The sequence below is a fragment of the Nematolebias whitei genome, chromosome 8, assembly GCF_014905685.2.
Source record: "Nematolebias whitei isolate Nwh7 chromosome 8, NemWhi1, whole genome shotgun sequence".
NCBI lineage: Eukaryota > Metazoa > Chordata > Actinopteri > Cyprinodontiformes > Rivulidae > Nematolebias > Nematolebias whitei.
This window is the reverse complement of record NC_056505.1, coordinates 51,294,964-51,316,840: the sequence shown is the minus strand read 5'-3', so window position 1 is coordinate 51,316,840 and position 21,877 is coordinate 51,294,964. Positions and strand designations below refer to the sequence as shown.

The following is a 21,877-nucleotide window of genomic DNA, read 5'->3' as shown; positions in this document are numbered from 1 at the left end:
ACAGGATCAAAACACAGATCATCTGGTGTTGAAAGCTACTGAATAGTAGTGAGTTTTTAAATGGGACTTGAAAACCGAGAGGGAGGGGGCCTGTCTGACAAGCAGAGGTAACTCGTTCCAGTGTCTTGGTCCTGCTACAGAGAAGGCCCTGTCACCTCTGCGCTTAAGACGAGTTCCTGGAATTGTGAGGAGCAACTGGTTCGCTGACCTCAGGGAACGTGGTGGGACATACGGTTGTAGCAAATCAGAGAGATTGGGGGGGGGGGGGGCGACACTGTTCAGTGATTTGTAGACATACATGAGTATTTTGAACTGGATTCGAAAGTGAACCGGTAACCAGTGCAGTGAGGCCAAAACTGGTGTAATGTGCTCTCTTTTGCCTGTACTGGTTAAAAATCGGGCTGCTGCATTCTGAACCAGTTGTAATCGTGCAATGGAGGTCTGACTGATACCAATTTTTCACCAGTCTTCGCTGCTCAGGCCTAAACTAGAAAGTTCCTGGAAAAACTTTGAGGGGACTGCCAGGCTGCTGCTGATTTAAATTCTTGATTTAACAGCAAAAGGTGTTTGGGTTCGCTCTCAGCTACCATTATACAAAATTTCAGCTGAAAAGCTCTGAAAAAGACTGAGATATGGTATTTTTTCTCTTTTAGCTAAGGCAGCCAGCTTGGATTTTAGGCTCGAGCAGCGAAGCGCTGCACAGGCCTATTGTAATCGCTGTGTTCAGGCCAGAGCTGCAATTTTTTCCGTCAAATGAATTGGCATTTTGGAGGCATGTCCCAAAAGTCACCAAATTTGGCAGACGCATCATGACTGGTGAAAAATTACGTATTTTAAGGGTGTGGCAAAAATCACAACAGAAACGGCTCAAAAGCGCCATCTGGAAATTTTCAAAACACCCTCTGCCATAACCTTAGTTTGTCGTAGAAACATGAAATTTGGTACACTCGTCCAAGTCCCCAAGCTGCACAGAAAACCCTCTGGCACCAATGTTGTATGATAAACAGGAAGGTGGCCATTTTAGAATGTCGGCCCAACTTTCACACCTTTTTGGAGGTTTACAGCCTACGCATTTCAACGAACTCCTCCTAGGGATTTCACTCAATCAGTTTCAAACTTGGCTGTTTTGGTCAAAAGGCACAGGGGACGAAAGTTATCAAAACGGTGCGTTTTCATGCATGCTGAAGGGGCGGGGCCAGACCTCAAAGTTTGACATCTCGTCATGAATAACGAAATGCTAATAGCTCTTACACAAAAACTGTGTGAGACATCAAATCTTAAGTGACTGATCCACATCCGGTCTCCTGCAAGACTGAATAGTCAAATCATGAATCACTTAAGCCACGCCCCCTGACAAGAGGAAGTGTAAAGTTTTACCTTGAACGGTCCCTATCTGACCCCTGTCACCTGATCAGCATGATAGTGTGTCCAGTGACCGAAGACATGTTGGTGTAACTTGCTTTCCAACACTGACAGTTTGGGGTGGAGCGTGTGGGCGTCGGGACGTGGCGAAGTAAGATGTAACGCCGTCGCCATACGTTTGGCTCTAAATTCCACAGATTTGAACCAAGGTGCACCAAAATCAGTATGATCGATCATTATCCACCCCTTGAACAGGAAGCCATGATAATTGCCCAATAGCCTCCACAGCGCCCCCTAGAATATTTTAAAACCTCAGCCCCAAGCGATTTTTTGACCATTAATTCTGAAACTCGTATCGTCTCAGGACCTATGAAAAAGTCTCTTGGAGCGCTGATCCAAAATCAACAGGAAGTTGGCCATTTTGGGTCAAAGGGTCATTGTTGGGCATTTCTAATGGTGAAATTTAACGAACTCCTCCTAGGGATTTTGAAGGATTGCCTTAAAAATTGGTTAATATGCTCTTAAGACATTGTAGAGTAAAAGTTATCAAAAGCTTTCGGTTTTGTTTTGTTAAAGGGGCGTGGCCAGGTCTCAAATTTGCGCTTCACGCCATAAATCTAAAAATGCTATAACTTTCACATTGAAAGACCGAAAAGCACCAAAACTTGGCATGACTCATCCCTGTTGGATGCCCGATGATCCACTGTGGTCATATTTTTGTCATCAAAGCCCCGCGCCCTCAGAACAGGAAGTCTGTTGTTTTACTTGGAATGCTCCCTCTTTGACACCCTTGACCTAATCATGATGATCCTGTCTTAGAATACAGATAAGATGGTCTGACTTGATTTAAACTACAAACAGTTATAGATGGAGGATGTGGGCGTGGCGGCGTGGCGAATTAAGAAGTGACGCCGTTGAATTATGTTTGGCTCTATAATTGCACAGATTTGAGCCGAGGTGCACCAAAATCACTATGATTGATCATTATCCACCCCTTGAACAGGTATCCATGATAAGTGACCAATAGCCTCCACAGCGCCACCTAAATTATTCTTACAGTTATAGCTCAGTGATACATCATCCGATCTGCACCAGATTTTTGATGCGTCATCTGTGAGGACTTCTAGACACACTAGTATTGTTTTTTTAAATTTTGACTCCAGTGCACCCCCTACATTATTCCAACAGTTATATCTCAGTGAAATATCATCCAATATGTACCAGATTTATTGTGGATGATCAGTTAGCAATTCTAGACACACTGGTATTGCTGTTTAACATTTGACTCCTGAGCGCCCCCTAAATTATTCTACAAGTTATATCTTAGTGATGTATTATCCGATCTGCACCAAATTTATGGTGTGTCATTACTGAGCACTTCTAGATACATTGGTTTGGTTGTTTAACATTTGACTGTAGTGCACCTCCTAGATTATTCCAACAGTTATATCTCAGTGAAATATCATCCAATATGTTCCAGATTTTTTTGTGCGCTATCAGTGAGCACTTAAAGACACATTGGTATTGTTCTTTAGCATTTGACTCAAGTGCGCCCCGTACATTATTCCAACAGTTATATCTCAGTGAATTATCATCCGATAGGAACCAGATTTTTAGCGCATAATCGGTGAGCACGTCTAAACACACCAATATTGTGGTTTAACATATGACTCAAATGTGCACCCTCTCATACTGATATGGGCAAAAGGCGATTGCAAAGTTTAGGCATATGCGAGCCATGGTGGACGTGTGCGGGAATGGCATGAGAGCGTTCGCAATGGTAACTGGGAGGCATTGCTGGAGCGCCCGCGGTCACGGCTAATGTCAAAGGTTCGGCGAATACGCACTCTGGTGAAAGGGCATGGGACAGGAGCGTGAGCGTTCGCAATGGCGACTGGGCGGAATCGCTGGAGCTCCCGCGGTCACCATAAGGTCAGAGCGGCGATTTGCTGCGAGGGCCTTCAATGATGCTTGCAGCTTTAATTGATTTGGATTCTGTAGGTGATAGAGAACGTTCTCAGCTACAACATCACCAAATTTCAGCTATCGGTGTAAAAATAGCTGAGTTAAAGCCATTTAAAAGTAGCGCTATAGGCCATTTTTAGGCCCGAGCAATGAAGCGCTGCGAAGGCAAATTGTAATCACTCTGTTCAGGCCCAAGCTGCAATTTTTTCAACCAAATGAATTGGTCGTTTGGGGGCCTTAACAAATCCCAAAAGTCACCAAATTTGGCGGACGCATCAGGACTGGTGAAAATTTAAGTATTTTAAGGGCGTGGCAAAAATCGCAACAGAAACAGCTCAAGAGCGCCACCTAGAAATTTTCAAAATACCCTCTGAATTAACCTTATTCGTCGTAGAAACATGAAATTTGGTACGCTTGTCCAATTCCCAAAGATGCACAGAAAACCCTCTAGCACCAACGTTGTACGATAAACAGGAAATGGCCATTTTGGAATGCCGTCCCAATTTTCACACCTTTTTGGCGGTTTACAGCCTCCGCATTTGAACAAAATCTTCCTAGGGATTTCGCTCAATTGGTTTCAAACTTGCCCGTTTTGGTCAAAAGGCATAGGGGACGCAAAGTTATATAAATGATTAGTTTCGGAGCATGCTGAAGGGGCGGGGTCAGACATCAAAATTTGACATCTCGCCATGAAAAACGAAACGCTAATAGCTCCTACACGAAAACTGTCTGAGACATTAAACCTTCAGTGATTGATCCACATCCTATCCCCTGCAAGAATGAATGGTCAAATTACGACATCACTTAAGCCACGCCCCCTGACAACAGGAAGTATAAAGTTTTACGTTGAACGATCCCTATCTTTTTTTTCATTCAACCTTTATTTAGACAGGTAATCCCATTGAAGCTCGAGGACTCATTTACAAGAGAGACCTGATTTCAACAAAGAAAGATGACAACAATGGACAACAGCAACAACAATAAACAATTATAAAAAGTCATACTGCAGTTTTTTTTTTTTTTTAACAAATAGGATGGCTAAAAGAAAAAGTAACAACAAAAAAAAAAAACAGCTAGATTCTAAGGCGAATGTAGAAAACTAAAAACAGGAACATGTCAGCGTTGGTTCCTGCCAAGAGTCCAACAGGTTCTTAAAGCCACTTAGAGAGGTCAAGGTCGAGAGCTTCAAATCTTTTTGTAAGATATTCCAGGAAACAGGAGCAGAGTAGGCCCTTTTGCCTAGTTCCGTCCTCATTGAGGGAAAACTTCAGGTAATAATGTCCTGAGAGCGCACAGCGTAGCTGCACTCTGACCACAGTTACCTAATCAGCATGATAGTGTGTCCAGTGACCGAAGACATGTTGGTGTAACTTGCTTTCGAACACTGACAGTTTTGGGTGGAGCATGTGGGCGGCGCGGCGTGGCAAAGTAAGACGTAAAGCTGTAGCCATACGTTTGGCTCTAAATTCCAGTTATGAACCGAGGTGCACCAAAATCAGGATGATCGATCATTATCCACCCCTTGAACAGGAAGCCATGATAAGTGGCTAATAACCTCCACAGCGCCCCCTAGAAAATTTTAAACCTCAGTCCCAAGCCATTCTATGAGCGATAATCCTGAAACTTGGTGAACATCTGTATTTTCTCAGGACCTATGAAAAAGTCTCTTGGAGCCCTCGTCCAAAACCCACAGGAAGTCAGCCATTTTGGGTCAGAGTCATTTTTGGGCGTTTCTAATTGCAAATTTTAACAAACTCCTGCTAGGAATTTGAAGGATTGTATTCAAAATTGGTTGATATCCCCTTAAGACATTGGAGAGTAAAAGCTATCAAAAGCTAGCGTTTTCGTATATGTTAAAGGGGCGTGGCCAGGCCTCAAAGTATTGCTTCACGCCATAAATTTCCAAACACTATAACTTTCACATTGAAAGACCGAAATGCAAGAAACTTGCCATGACTCATCCCTGTTGGTTGCCCGATGATCCAATATGGTCATATTTGAACGTCATCAAAGCCCCGCCCCCTCAGAATGGGAAGTCTCTTTTTTTAACTTGGAATGCTCCCTCTTTGACACCATTGACCTAATCAGAATGATCCTGTGTTAGAAGACAGATAATATGGTCTGACTTGATTTAAAGCGCAAACCATTTTTGCTTGAGGATGTGGGCGTGGCGAATTAAGAAGTGACACCAATGCAATACGTTTGGCTCTAAATTGCACAGATTTCAGCCGAGGTGCAACAAAATCACTATGATCGATCCTTATCCGCCCCTTGAACAGGTAGCCATGATAAGTGGCCAATAGCCTTCACAGCGCCACCTACATTATTCCTACAGTTATAGCTCAGTGATACAACATCCGATCTGCACCAGATTTATTTTGCGTCATCAGTGAGGACTTCTAAACACACTGGTATTGTTGTTTAACTTTTGACTCAAGTGTGCCACCTAGATTATTCCAACAGTTATATCTCAGTGAAATATCATCCAATATGTACCAGATTTTATGTGCGTGATCAGTGAACACTTAGACACTTTTATATTGTTCTTTAACATATGACTCAAGTGCACCCCTAGATTATTGCAACAGTTATATCTCTGGAGTTGCCCCTGGTGAGAAGCGCCAAGCAGGAGTGGGCATACTTGTTTCCCCCCATCTTGGTGCCTGTGCGTTGGGGTTCACCACAGTGAACGAGAGGGTATCCTCCCTCCGCCTAAGTGTGGAGGGACAGGTTCTGACTGTTGTTTCTGCTTATGCGAAAAAACGGCAGCTCAGATTACCCACCCTTTTTGGAGTCCTTAGAGGGGGTACTGGAGAGTGCGACTCCTGGGGGCTCGCTTGTTCTACTGGAGGACTTCAACGCTCATGTGGGCAATGACAGCGAGACCTGGAGGGGTGTAGATGGGAGAAGCGTGCCCCCTGATCTGAACACGAGTGGTGTTCTGTTGTTGGACTTCTGTGCTCGTCATGGATTGTCCATAACAAACACCTTGTTCAAGCATAAGGGTGTCCATATGTGCTCTTGGCACTAGGACACCTTAGGCCGCAGTTTGATGATTGACTGTTGTCGTCTCATCTGATCTGTGGCCGCATGTCTTGAACACTCAGGTGAAGAGAGGGGCGGAGCTGTCCACTGACCACTACCTGGTGGTGAGTCGGCTCCGATGGTGGAGGAGGATGCCGGTCAGACATGGCAGACCCAAACGTATTGTGAGGGTCTGCTGGGAACATCTGGCAGTCTTCCGTGAGACGGAGCTTGAACTCCCACCTCCGGGAGAGCGTCAAACACGTTCCGGGGGAGGCGGGGGACATTGAGTCTGAGTGGACCATGTTCCGCGTCTCTATTGTCGAGGCGGCTTATCGGAACTGTAGCCGCAAGGTTGTCGTGCCTGTCACGGTGGTAACCCTCGAACCCGATGGTGGACACCGTCAGTGAGGGATGCTGTCAGGCTGAAGAAGGAGTCCTATCGGGCCTTTTTGGCCTGTGGGACCCCGGAAGCAGCTGATGGGTACCGGCAGTCCAAGCGACATGCGGCTCGGGTGGTCACTGAGGCAAAAACTCGGGCATGGGAGGAGTTCGGAGAGGCCATGGAGAATGACTTCCGCACGGCTTCGAGGCGATTCTGATCCACCATCCGGCGTCTCGGGGGGGGGAGCGGTATGCCACCAACACTGTTGATAGTGGGAGTGGTGTGCTGCTGACCTCAACTCGGGATGTTGTGGGTCGGTGGGTAGAATATTTCGAAGACCTCCTCAATCCCACCGGCACGTCTTCCATTGAAGAAGCGGAGCCTGGGGACTTTGGGTTGGGCTCTTCAATCTCTGGTGCTGAGGTCACCGAGGTGGTTAAAAACCTCATCGGTGGCAGGGCCCCAGGCGTAAATGAGATTCTCCCAGAGTTCCTTAAGGTTCTGGATGTTGTGGGGTTGTGTTGACTTACATGACTCTGCAATATTGCGTGGACATCGGGGGCAGTTCCCCTGGATTGGCAGATTGGGGTGGTGGTCCCGCTATTCAAAAAGGGGGGCCGTAGAGTGTGTTCCAAATACAGGGGGATCACGCTCTTGTCTCCCTGGTAAGGTCTATTCAGGGGTTCTGGAGAGGAGGGTCCGTCGGATAGTCGAACCTTGGATTCAGGAGGAGCAGTGCGGTTTTCTTCCTGGTCATGGAACACTGGACCAACTCTACACCCTCAGCAGGGTCCTGTAGGGTGCGTGGGAGTTTGCCTAACCAGTCTACATGTGTTTTGTGGACTTGGAGAAGGCATTCGACCGCGACCCTCGGGGAGCCCTGTGGGGGGTACTCCGAGAGTATGGGGTACCAGGCCCTTTGATATGGGCTGTTAGGTCCCTGTACGACCGGTGTCCAAGCTTAGTCCGCATTGCCGGCAGTAAGTTGGGCTCGTTCCCAGTGAGAGATGGACTCTGCCAAGGTTGTCCTTTGTCACCGATTTGGTTTATAACTTTTATGGACAGAATTTCTAGGCACAGCCAAGGTGTTGAGGGTATCCGTTTTGGTGACCTTAGGATCGCTTCTCTGTTTTTTGCAGATGATGTGGTCCTATTGACTTCATCAAGTCATGATCTACAGTTTTTGCTAGAGCAGTTCGTAGCAGAGTGTGACACGGCCGGGATGAGGATCAGTTCCTCCAAATCCAAGGCCATGGTCTTGAGCTGGAAAAGGGTAGAGTGTCCTCTCAGGGTCGGGGAGGAGGTCCTGCCCCAAGTGGAGGAGTTCAAGTATCTTGGGGTCTTGTTCACGAATGAGGGAAAAATGGAACGCGAGATCGATAGGCGGATAGGTGCAGCATTGGCAGTGAAGCGGGCACTGTACAGGTCTGTCGTGGTGAAGAGAGAGCTGAGTCAAAAGTGAAGCTCTCAATTTACTGGTCGATCTACGTTTCTACCCTCATTTATGGTCATGAGCTTTGGGTTGTGACCGAAAGAATGAGATCACGGATACAAGCGGCCGGAATGAGTTTTCTCCGCAGGGTGTCTGGGCTTTCCCTTAGAGATAGGGTGAGAAGCTCGGTAATCCGGGAGGGACTCAGAAGGGACTCAGAATAGAGCCGCTGCTCCTCCACCTCGAGGAGACAGTTGAGGTGGCTCGGGCTTCTGGTTAGGATGCCTCCTGGACACCTCCCTGGTGATGTGTTCCAGACACGTCCCACCGGGAGGAGACCCAGAGGAAGACCAAGGACAAGCTGGAGGGACTATGTTTCTCAGCTGGCCTGGGAACGCCTTGGGATTCCCCCAGAGGAGCTGGCCCAAGTGACTGGGGAGAGGGAAGTCTGGGCCTCCCTACTTAAGCTGCTACCCCACAACCCGACCCCGGATAAGCAGAAGAAAATGGATGGATGGATGGATAAGTAATTTAAAATTAAATATAAAAGAAAGAGGGAAAAAAACAGTATTCTTCCTCATTGCTTCTATCATCAAGGGGTATATGAAGTGTCCTAAAATAATTCAGAAATGGGTTCCAGGTCACTGAGAATTGTTGTGTGGCTCCTTTCAGTGTATATCTAATATTTTCTAATTTCAGAAAATACAGGATGTCCCTTATCCGTTTAGTAAAACTGGGTGGGGATTGTTGCTCCCAGCAGAGTAAGATGGCTCTTCTCGCTATAAGAGAAGTAAATGCAATCACTGATCTTGCTTGGTTTGATACAGAGTAGGTCGTTGGAGTAATTCCAAATATAGCGCACAGAGGGTTAGGTGTAATGGTTTTCTGAAAGATTTTGGAATATGCATCAAATATATCAGACCAAAAGGTAGAAAGAGCAGGACAAGACCAAAGCATATGCAGATGATCTGCTGGGCTGCCTTTACAACGAGGGCAAGAAGAGTCTGCATCAGGATATACATCAGCTAATCTTGCATTGGTGAGGCGAGCTCTTAAAACCACTTTCAGCTGTATCAGACCATGGCGTGCACATATTGAAGAGGTATGTATCCGTTTAAGAGAGACCATCCAGTGCTCATCACTTATCACTTGACCCAAGTCTGCCTCCCATTGCCTTCTGATGTCATCGGGTAAAAAGGGACTGATATCACTGATTAGGTTGTAAAGCGTAGAAGTTAATTTTTTTATTTACAGGGCATAATGCAAAAAATGTGTCCACTATATAGTTATTTGTACAGTTTGGAAAGGAGTTAAAGTTTTTCTGAACAAAGTTTTTGATAGGGATGCACGATCCACTTTTTTTTTTACTTCCGATCCGATCCCGATATCTAAATCTAAATATCGGCCGATACTGATCCAGTTCCGATATAAAAATCATCATTGATTTTATATGAGGCTGTAATAAGCTCCTCTCAATTTATACAAATATATGCATGCATGTCCAAAAAGGCAACTTGAGGTAAGTTTTATTAATGTTGGATAAATTTTAAAGTTAGAATTAAATTCTGCTAACACAAAACATGTTTCTTTTTGTTCCTAGCTTTGAAGTTGATATTAAAGTGATTAATTTAAGTGATTGTTTAGTTATTTTATATTTTTTTAAATAAGGGGCAGACATAAGAATCTTTTCTTCTTTCTGCACTCTTTTCATTCAATGTTTTCTTTTGGATGATTTTTTTTTTAATTTTGTTATTTTAAATGAATGAATAAATTAATTAAATTAAATTAAATGTTAAATAGCTTCAAACATCTGCTAAGTTCATGGCATAAACCAACAGGCATGTTCCTGTTTTTAGTATTTTACTTCACTTTATAATGTAGCTGTTTTTGTTTCTTTATTTTAATATATATAATTTTCTTGTCATTTTCAAATCATGGTTTTTTTTTATTTTTTTTTTTATGATTGTCTACTGTTGTACTGATAAATATCTCCTGGAGGGTAAACTATATCTTGGCTGCAAGTATCAAACTGTGAAATCCTTCATTTTCTACAACTGACAGTGGTTGATCATTAACTGTGAAGAAGTTTAGCAACTTCTCTGTAAACATTCAAGCTCCGTGGCTTCAGCGATGTCTTCTTCTTGTTCAATCCAAAGCAAGCAGCGTGATTTCGGTCAGCCGCGTCCAATCTGTTCCTCCTCAGAGACGGGCAGATTGCACGCGGCTGGTCAGGGTCGAGTTGCCTGTTTCGGGTTGAGCAAATAGTAGCGCTCCGCTGAAGCCACGGAGCTTGAATGTCCAACATAAAACTAACTTTACCCTGGTTTAATGTGGCGCTAGGGCTCTGCAGACAGTGCACGTTGCTGTCTTGTTTTGTGGTGTTTCTAGTGTAAAATACTTCCACACAGCGGACATGTTTAGATGAAAAGTTTGTTAGCTGTTAGCCACAGTGCTGCTAACTCTGTCCTCACGTTGTAGCTGGCTGCAAACTATAAACTGGATTTCCTGAATGTGAGGCGGGTCTTATTACTCTGGATTCATGAGACACGCCACCGTTCAGGAAATCCATTCCATAGTTTGAAGCCAACATGTATCATGGATCGGAAATATCGGCAGGTTGGATCGGAAAAATCCCATACGTAAATTATGCTGGTATCGGAGGCTGATACCGATACTGGATCGGCCCCATCCCTAGTTTTTGATTTGGAAATATCTAAAATAATTTGATTATGGTAGATCAAATGCTTCGCTCAATTTGGGAAAAGAGATGAAGTGGCCTTCAGAGAACAAGTTATACACAAATGTAATGCCTTTCTCATTCCAAGTTGAGAATGTAGAATCCAAACCGGCAGAGGGAAAGTTATGATTTTCCCAGATAGGAGCGTAGACCAAGGTCATATTTAAGCCAAAGTGTCTTCTGAACTGCCTCCAGATTTTAATTGTTTCATCCACAATTGGGTTTAGTGATTTTACAGCCAAATAACTTTTAGCACTTACTAGTGAGCCTAGCTGTGTTTGGTTGGTGACATATTCCACTGACACACACACATCACCATAGTTTACAGCAGCAGAATCAAAATGGACCCAGTGAAGTATTTTTTGTGTTACAGGCCCAATAATAATAGAAAACGTTGGGAAGCGCAAGTCCAGCAGTATTCTTATGTCTTTGAAGAGCAGCTTTCTTTATTTTATGGAAACCACCTTTCCAAATAAACAAGGTCATACGTTTATCAAGTGATTTAAAAAAGGATTTCTGAATAAAAATAGGAATGTTCTGGAAAAGATGTAAAAATTTAGGCAACACATTCATTTTAACCACATTGACTCTGCCAGCTATAGGTAAAGGAAGCTCTTTCCACCAATCTAGATCTTCTGTACATTTGTCTAGTACAATTTTAAAATTTTTAGTAAAGAGTGAGGGCAAGCCGCGTATCACTTCTACCCCAAGGTATTTAAAAGAGGCTTTGGCTATTTTAAATGGAAAAGTATACAGAGAAGGCGAGATATTTTCTTGTCTCAGAGGAAATATTGTACTTTTACCTATGTTGACCTTTTACCCTGATATTCTTCCAAACTGGTCCAAATAATCAACAATGTGAGGAATAGAAGATTGTGGCTCAGACACATAAAGTAGTAAATCATCTGCATATAAAGACAGCTTATGACATATTTCTCCTCTTTTAATTCCATGAAAGTCTGCAGACTGCCTTAAAGCGATGGCCAAGAGCTCTATAACCAGAGCGAACTGGAGGGGGGACAAAGGGCAGCCTTGGCATGTGCCTCTGCTGAGTGGGAAATAATCAGACTGCTGTCCATTAGTTATGACTGTTGCAACTGGATTGGCATACAGTAGCTTTATCCAGGAAATAAAACCATCTTGAAAACCAAATTTCTTAAGTGTAGCAAACAGAAACTCCCACTCAACCCGGTCAAAAGTTTTCTCTGCATCCAGAGAAATAACTAGTTCATCGCTCTCTCTTTCTGATGTATGGATAATGTTAAGCAATCTTCTGACATTAGCACTAGAGTGCCTCCCTTTGATAAACCCTGTCTGGTCAGCATTTATTATGTGTGGTAACATCTGCTCCTGCCGAGTTGCCAAGATTTTAGCTAAAATGTTGTAGTCCACATTGAGCAGTGAAATTGGACGATATGAGCTACAATGCAGTGGATTTTTTTCTTTTTTCAACAAGACTTTTACTGCAGCTTGCCATAGTGTTGGTGGGAGGCTACCAAAAATCAGTGATTCATTATAGGTCTTTTGCAACAGAGGTGAAAGTTCATTAGCAAATTTCTTATAAAACTCAGAGCAATAGCCGTCAGGACCTGGTGTTGTTCCTGTCCTTAATGATGTGATGGCCTCACGTATTTATGTTATGGAAATTTCAGCATCAAGTGCTAAGTGAACTTCAGGTGGAAGAGTAGGAGATACTAATTTGTAAAAAAAAAAAAAAAAAAAAAAAAATCAATTTGGGGGAGTTTATTATGACCTTCCGATGTATATAAGTTAGTATAAAATAGTAAAAAAAAATTGTTCATCTCTTTATAACTTATCAATGTTGTCTGTTGAGTCTTGTATCTTAGTGATAAGACGAGACGCAGAGGATGTACGAATTTGATGGGCTAGTAGTCTGTTAGCTTTATCCCCATACTCATAGATGTTGTGGCGGGCTTTTAATACTAATTGTGCGGCTCTGTCTGTAGATAATAAGTCATAGTCCGTTTGTAATTGTAGTTTTTCTTTGAAAATGGAGGTGGATGGTGAGACTGAATATTGTCGATCTATTTCCTCAATTGAATATAATAAACCATTTAACTTAGAATTACTAACCTTGTTCATCCTGGAGGAGTAAGCAATTATTTGCCCACGCAGATAGGCCTTGAGGGTTTCCCATAGTGTTACATGACTAATTTCAAAAAATTGATTTGTGTCAAGAAAAAAAATTATTTCAGAAATTATGAATTTCGTGAATTCCTCTTTTGCCAAAAGGACTGAGTTCAATCTCCAGTTGTGTCTCGGCCTAGGACAGTCAGATAATTGTAAACTAAAAGATATAGCTGCATGGTCTGAGACAAATATACCATGGTACTGTATGTGCATGAGTTAACATTTTCCAACAAGTTGTTGTCCATCAAGAAATAATTAATACAAGTGTATGTGTGATGAACACGGGAGAAAAAGGAGAACACCTTCTTATTGGGATTATCAAATATCAGATAAACCAGACCTAATTATAAAGTCATTAATGACTTTAGCAGACTTGAAAAGAGTCTGCGATTTATTGGATGATCTGTCCAGAGTAGAACTGAGAACACAGTTAAAATCACCCCCTATTATAATATTGTGAGTGTGTTGGCTGGGTAATTTAGCAAAAAAGTCACTGTCATCCCAGCTAGGGACATATATGGACATCATAATAATTGGACCACGTATCATAACATAACGCCCTGCAGAATCAGGAATCACCTCCTCTGACTGAAAGGGAATATCCTTATGTATCAGAATTGCTGCACCTCTAGCTCTTGCATTAAACTTGGAATGACAAAGCTGACCATCCCAACTTCTTTTAAGTAGTTTGGTCTGGTTCTGCTTCAAATGTGTTTCCTGCAGGAAAGCAACATCTGTTTTTAGCTGCTTAAGACAAGAGTCCATTTTTTGTCTTTTCACAGCATTGTTAATACCTTTGATATTTAATGAGAAAAAAGCAATAAGCATAACTAAATCCAACATTTTCACAGCCTTGGTGAGCCCTGGCTGCAAACAGCCAAGTTTTAGGATATTACAACTAGGGATGGGGGCGATCCGATCCGATCCAGTATCGGTATCGGCCTCCGATACCAGCATAATTTACGTATGGGATTTTTCCGATCCACCTGCCGCAATTTCCGATCCATGATGCATGTTGGCTTCAAACTATGGAATGGATTTCATGAACGGCGGCGTGTCTCATGAGCCCAGAGTAATAAGACCCTCCTCACATTCAGGAAATCCATTTCATAGTTTGCAGCCAGCTACAACGTGAGGGCAGAGTTAGCAGCACTGTGGCTAACAGCTAACAAACTTTTCATCTAAACATGTTGCTGTGTGGAAGTATTTTACACTAGAAACACCACAAAACAAGACAGTAACGTGCAATGTCTGCAGAGACATAGCGCCACATTAAACCATCGTAAAGTTAGTTTTACGTTGAACGTTTGAGCTCCGTGGCTTCAGCAGGGCGCTACACTTTGCTCAACCCACAATAGGCGACTCGACCCCGGCCAGCCGCGTCCAATCTGCCCCGCTCAGTCTGCCCGTCTCTGAGGAGGGACAGACTTGAGTGCAGCTGCCCCAAATCAGGCTGCCTGCTTCGGATTGAACAAGAAGAAGACATCACTGAAGCCCCGGAGCTCTAATGTTTACAGAGAAGTTGCTAAACTTCATAATTAATGACCAACCACTGTCAGTTGTAGAAAATGAAGGATTTCTCAGTTTGATACTTGTAGACAAGATCTAGTTTACCCTCCAGGAGATATTTATCAGTACAACAGTAGACAATCATAAAAAAACATGATTTGAAAATTATATTTAAAAACATAAACAGCTACATTATAAAGTGATGTAAAATACTAAAAACAGGATCATGTCTGTTGGTTTATGCCATGAACTTAGCAGGTGTTTGAAGCCATTTAACATTTTATTTTATTTTATTTTATTCATTTATTCATTCATTTAAAAGAAACAAAATTAAAAAAAAAATCATCAAAAAGAAAACACTGAATGAAAAGAGTTCAGAAAGAAGAAAATTCTTATATCTGCCCCTTATTTATAAAATATAAAATAACTTTAAACAATCACTTAAATTAATCACTTTAATATCCACTTTAAAACTAGGAATAAAAAGAAACATGTTTTGAGTTAGCAGAATTTAATTTTAACTTTAAAACTTATCCAACATTAATAAAACTTACCTCAAGTTGCCTTTTTGGACATGCATGTATATATTTGTACACATTGTACTTGAGAGCAGATTATTACAGCCTCATATAAAATCAATGATGATCAGGATATTGGAACTGGATTGGCCGATACTCAGATCTAGGCATCAGGATCGGATCGGAAGTAAAAAAAGTGGATCGGTGCATCCCTAGTTACAACACAATTTTTCTGCTAAATTCTTACACATTTAAAAATGTCTTCTTTATTGCTCACCACAAAGGGCAAAGGCGATAATATTTTTGTCTGCGTCGATAAAAGTGATGGTAGCCATCTTCATCGTGATTCAAGATGGCTACCACAGCTAGTAGATATTAGCCAAAGCCCAAGGTCACTTTTGCAGACATTGGGCTAAAATTTGATGTGGTTGTAGCTGAGAGCCGTACACAACACATCCGATTATGATGTCTTGTACTTATGGATGTTCAGTTCCACCCAAACGTTCACAACTCGCCTTCTTCTCTTCATTAAAACATCTCAGTCTAATTCTCTTCAACAAGTGCTTACCTTTTAATTAGATTAGAGCAATTATTTGTTTTAGAAATGCAAACTACAAGATGACTGATTATTTTTTGTCTAAGAAAAATATAAACTTATCTTTAACAACCAGTTTAGTTTATTCTTATAAATGTGTTTAACAAAATTTTGTTTCCTGTTGTTGTTAAAATATTGTTGCTTTGTTTCCAATAAAAAACGAGTGCCAGTATCCATCCCCTCAGAACGACAGATTTTTAAAAGGGAAGTGAAGTGGGCTTTACTCACTCGAGGCAAAGCGTCCTGACTCAGCAGTTCTTGTAAGTTCCTTATGATACTCAGGACTAAAGTGTTGCAGGCGAACGGGTCACACAGGATCATAGACAAGTCTCTGTGAAGCACAGAAACCCTCAGATGATTAAGCCACACCTGGAAGACCTGACATTTTGTGGATAAACTCAGACTACTCTTTGGTTACCCGAGGACCTGCTCATGTCCTTTTTTCACACCGTCCAGGAACCCCTGCAGCTCTCTGGCTCGCTTGCCGTCCACAAACTTCTCACGGATGCAGGCGTCCAAACACCAAGTGAACTGTAGGAGCACAAAGCAGAAAACCGGTTACCACTACCCTAAAACCAGACGGCTGCAGCATCAGCAGAGAGCTGGAGCTCACCTTGTGACAGGGGTCCACGGAGCAGATCTCACTGATGTCCAGGTCATGTAAAGACATCAGCAGCTCTGCTCGCAACGTGCAGTAGTGAATGTTTCGTGTTCGAAGGAAGAGCGTTCGTAAAAACTGCAGCACCATGTCGTACAGCTTCACATTTTTCCCGATCATCTGGGTCAGCTTGGACACCACCTGCAACACAAGGAGGCGACGGAAAGCACAGCACAACCACATGAGTTTGGTTAGGCTTGGACCTTCTCTGATGAAGGTGAGAGGAAGAACAACTTTCTGGGTGCAGTCTGCATGTTCTCTCCGTGCATGCGTGGGTTTTCTCCGGGTACTCCAGTTTCCTCCCACAGACCAAAAACATGCATGTTAGGCTGATTGTAACTCTAAATTGTCCCTAGGAGTGAGTGAGAGAGTGAATGGTTGTTTGTCTCTATGTGTCCCTGTGATGGACTGGAGACCTGTCCAGGGTGTACCCCGCCCCTCACACAGCGACCCCTGTGACCTCTGTGACCCCTGTGACCCAACAAGGAAGAAGTGGGTAAAGATAATAGATGAATGTTGCTTTGCAGTATTATATAAAAACTTAAAAAAAAAAAAAAACAAGGGTTAATTTTACTGAAATAACTTTATTTAGTAAAGTATTCAGTCTCAAAGTATAAAAATAAAAAATATCCTTCTGTTATTTAGATGAAAAAGTCTGTACCAAATATAGATCAATAAATCCACCACAAAAACTAAAGAGAAGGTGAAGTTTTCCAAAATAACTAAATAAAATCAAGCTTAAGATCTGTTGATCATAAATGTAACAACAACAAAAACAAAATAAATAAATAAATAAAAACAAAATGTAACAACCTGCCTTTAGCTTTTTAGCTATATTGCACACGGCTAGCTTAGCATTACACCAGTACCGGTGGGGTGGTTGGGGGTGCGCAGTTCAGTTCAACAGTTTGGCGCGCTCGGTTCTGTTAACAGGGCGGGGCGCTCCACTTGTATAATGGTAGGGGAAACACTGACGTATTGACGTCATGAAATTAGAAAATCATGATATAATTTATTTTCCAGGGCAAGTTTTTTTTTTACCAGTGTTATTGTGAACAATGATATGGCCCAGCCCTCAGAGACTCTCGGTCGGCTCTGAGGAGACTTTGTCAAACCATCAGGCGGCTGAGGAGGAGAAAGCAGCTCTTTACCAACACTGTGTTAAGTGAAGGTGGGGTGCTGTTGACCTCAACCAGTGATGTCGTCGGGCGGTGGAAGGAATACTTCTCAGACCTTCTCAATCCCACCAGCACATCTTCCATGGAGGAAGCTGAGTCAGGGGACTTCGGGATTGGTCTGTCCATAACCGTGGCTGAGGTTGCCGAGGTAGTTAAAAAGCTCTGAGGCAGCAGAGCTCTGGGGGTGGATAAGATTCACCTGATTTCCTTAAGGCTCTGGATGTTGTGGGGCTGTCTTGGTTGACACGCCTTTGCAACATAACATGAACATGGGGGGCAGTGCCACTGGACTGGTAGACTGGCAGATGGTTCCCCTCTTCAAAAAGGGGGACCTGAGGGTGTGCTCCAATTATACAACTTTATTTATAAAGCACTTTAAAACAACACCGTTGGCCAAAGTGCTGTACACTGATAACACATACAAGTATAAAAACCATAAAATCAACTGATACTGTAAAAGAAATGAACTGTTAAAATGATAAAAACAGCAGACAGTAAAAACAATAAAACAAATAAATTTAAAACCGTAAAACCAACATTTCAAGCTGAGTTAAAAGCCAAAGAGAAAAAATGTGTTTTCAGAGAAGGTTTAAAAACAGGAAGTGATGTCAGAGGCAACTCATTCCACAGTTTAGGGGCAGCGACTGAGAATGCTCGGTCACGTCTCAGCCTCCTGTTGGACTTTGGGACGGCCAACAGCAGCTGATCAGCTGACCTGAGAGAGCGTGAACATACGGCTGGAGCAGGTCAGACAGGTACTGTGGGGAGAGACCATGAAGGCATTTGAAATCAAATAAAAGAAGCTTAAAATTAATCCAGAAACAAAATGGGAGCCAGTGTAATGAGTCTAAAACAGGGGTGATGTGTTCTTGTTTTCTGGTACCAGTTAAAAGGCGGGCCAGGTAGCAGCATTCTGAACCAGCTGAAGTCGAGTCAGGAATGACTGGCTCAGACCAACATGAAGTGAATTACAGTAGTCCAGACAAGTTGTGATGAAAGCACGGATTACACTCTCAAAATCATGTTGTGACAGCAATGGTTTCACCTTTACCAGTTGTCTCAGGTGATAAAAACTGGACTTGACCACTGATCGTCCAGCCTCACACAAGGTTAGTTGCTGTCTCAGTCAGATGTTTTGCTTAAGGACCCAGACGGACTTTGGAACCATCACTGGACTTAAACAGGACCTTGGTCTTTTTCTCATTAAAATATAAAAAGTTCTGTGACATCCATGCTCTGACTTCTGTCATACATTCCAGGAGTTGCTTCACAGAGTACTGTTGATCTTGTTTTATGGCACATAATAATAATAATAATAATGTCATCACAATGTCAGCACTGTATGTTTCCATACAATGGCGAAATTAGTCTCTGCATTTAACCCATCCACCACCAGGTGGTGCAGTGGGCAGCTATTGAAAGCGCCCGGGGGACATTTTGGGGATTAGACGTGCTGCCCAGAGACGCCACATGATGTGCAGTGACTGGGGATCGAACCTGGGACTCTCGGGTCCCAAGCCGGCTGCCCTGCCTCTACACCATCTCGGCCCCCTATAATTTGGCTGTCATAAGCATAAAAGTGAAAAGTAACTCCATGTTTCCAGAGAGTATACCGTATTTTCCGCCGTACACGTCACCCCGCCCTATAAGTCGCATCAGTCTATATTTGTCTAATAAAGTGAAAAAATCCATAAATATGTCGCTTCGCCGTATACGTTGCATCTATTATGCGTCACCGCCGACAACCTGGAAATGTGGACCGGTGTTGTGCCGAAAACTGAAGGGCTGCCAAAAGGCGGCCACGGGGGCAAGCACGGGAGGACTGTTAATAAGAATTTAACAAGAAACACTTAAAAACAATTATTTGTTTGCTCGAAATTATATTAAATATGTGTCTCAATCTAACGTTTGCTTAATAAATGTACTTTGAGGGTCAAATCAGCTGTTGTTTTGCTTTCCCGAGTGAGGTAGGCACAGGACACGTGCCACGCCCTCACCGCAGCCTTTTCCCTCTAAGGGTGCTAAAACTAATCCTGAGACTCAGGTATTACCTGCAGCTGATTTTCCAGGACAGTCTAGTTCAAGGCGGTGTTGAGATGATTCACCCAGACTGTTAACTACCTCAGATCCTTGCACCACACCCAAAGTCTCACCTCGTGCCTCGCCCGACCTAGCAGCAGGAATGGGGACGTTTAGCAGACGAGGAAGCACAAGTTAACGGTAGCTCATCTCCTGATTTAGCGTTGCAATTGTTAATCGATCTGGCTTTGTTTAGAGTCTAGGCGCTAGATTCTTGGATGTTGTTTTATAATCAAAAGCTAATAAAACCGTTAAAAACCTTCCGTGCTCCTGTTGTTTCTCTGAACCAAGTTTTCCACTTCCAAGAACAAAAGGGGTGTCGAAATAAGAATCCAGAATTTTACGTTTTGCTTTGCTTTAATCAATAATTTTTGCAGGGGAACAGCGGTATGCACAATAATGATTACATTCGATTACAAAGAGATTACATGACGAATAATATTCACTCCTTAGTCCCTTTCCAGTTGTTGACCTTTCCTGGGCAAGGTAGATTTCCGTCCCTGTGGATGGGCTTGAGGCTGGCCCTGGGACTCCTCTCTGCTCGACCTCGGACGTCTTTTAGTCCGGCTGGCCACGCCCTGACTCAATCAGGAACACAAGTACCTACACAGTTTACCTACTCTCTCTACCTGACCCAAGACATTATTTCTCACTGCGAGGAAGACCCTTCTGCAACTCTGAGCAACCAGATTTATAATATAATTGATATTTCTGCTTGTCAATTCATGCACTGCTACTTTAATTTGGAATAAGGTTTTATTAAGGACTAAGTTTGAGAAACGTACTCTTACCATTTTTCTGACCATAGCAAGAGGCAGATTTCCCCATTCCTCTTGGATGCGGGCCATTTCTGGTCCTCTGGCTGGTCTGAATTTGAAGAAAAGGATTTAGGAATAATCTGGGCTGAGGGTAGATAAATAGTTCCAAAAGAAGCGTATTCCAACGGATTTCACCCTTGTTCTTCTTCAGCTGAGGCAGTCCAACTTGTCCTATTAATCCACAATCGTCTCGTGATCCTCGCAGGTCCCGTTCGTTGCCTCCTCACACGAGTAGTGGTCCCCAAACAGCGGAGTTTTCACAGAAACATCTGTTTATATAGCCTGAGATTTTGACTGACATCTCCAGACCGATCATGCCACCGGGCAAACCCAACCCTTCTGGGTTGGATTTAGGTCTGAATTTACAGGCCTCTATGAGGTTTTGCCAGTCACTCCTCGTGCATATTAAAATCTGGGTGTACTTTGTTCAATTTTGCTTAGTCATTCTTGACTTGTATCTTTCTGATTTGCTCAGAGCTGTTTCTAGGGCTTGTCATTGCGTAATACCTCTGCTTGTGTAACTTTTTCCACTCACACCTTCCTTCTAGAACATTCGTGGCTGTTTAGTTTCCCCGAAGTAAGACTGATCACCCTCCTCATATATTATATCTACCAGGATTATTGAGCATGCATCAGGAGAACAATTATATTTCACATTTCACTTTCCTCCCAGGCTCTGATCGAGGTGGCAGCTTCTGTTTTCTCCTCCCCCGTTTTTTTTCCTTCCTCCTGCTCTGCTCTCTTGTCTGTCTGAAGCGCCTGGGTCTCATCTCCCGAACATAAATTAAGAAGATTATGGATTTGGTATAGTGGGCGTTCAACTCTATTGATAAGATTTATTCATCAAAGCGACAAGGTCCTGGGGAACTGGCATGTCCAGCTGAGACTCACGCTGTGGGGTACGTCATGGATTCGTGGGGAGTGTGGAAGATGATGTGCCTCTCTGTTCTGTCTCAAGAAGATGTTGAAGACGTTTACATATTTGGACTTATGATGGCAAGGACTATGCTTTTTGGCATCGGCGGGCTCTGTTTTATCGACTTTTGAAGAAGACATCGGGAGCAGTTTTGGCCATGGAAAAGCTCCCGAGTCAGTGTGAAGGTCTGGTACTCGCTGTGGGAACTTTAAATCGTCTGGTCTACGAGCTTAACCATAAGGTGGAGGCGATTGAGAATCGCAGACCACCTGCGGCTTCTGGGACTCGTCAGCGTGGTGGGTTCGACCTTGAAGGAGACTCATAGCATGGATCAGTGAAACTTAATGCCACAATTAGGCTTTTTCGGAACCAGAACGCCCAGATGGACTCAAGGCTGAAGAAAAAAATCTGTCTGCCTGAAGAAAAACAAAATCAAGCTTATCTAATCTGACTCCCAAGGGCCTCGGAGACGGGCTGACTATCAAATCAAATTTCTCCTGGGACATGAGTACCCAAGGACAAAAGCTTCAACTACCCCCCCCCCCCCAAA

At 43.1% G+C, this 21,877-nt stretch overlaps 1 protein-coding gene across 1 annotated transcript in view; it reads right to left on the bottom strand.

The window, feature by feature from the left end:
- Positions 1-21,877, bottom strand: part of nelfb (negative elongation factor complex member B) — a 98,228-nt gene that overhangs the window by 48,834 nt on the left and 27,517 nt on the right. The window contains exons 5-7 of the mRNA XM_037679953.1: positions 16,292-16,477; positions 16,097-16,209; positions 15,907-16,009 (exon numbers count right to left, since the gene is read on the bottom strand). Coding sequence (XP_037535881.1) covers positions 15,907-16,009; positions 16,097-16,209; positions 16,292-16,477 — 402 coding nt within the window. The remainder of the gene's footprint in view (positions 1-15,906; positions 16,010-16,096; positions 16,210-16,291; positions 16,478-21,877) is intronic.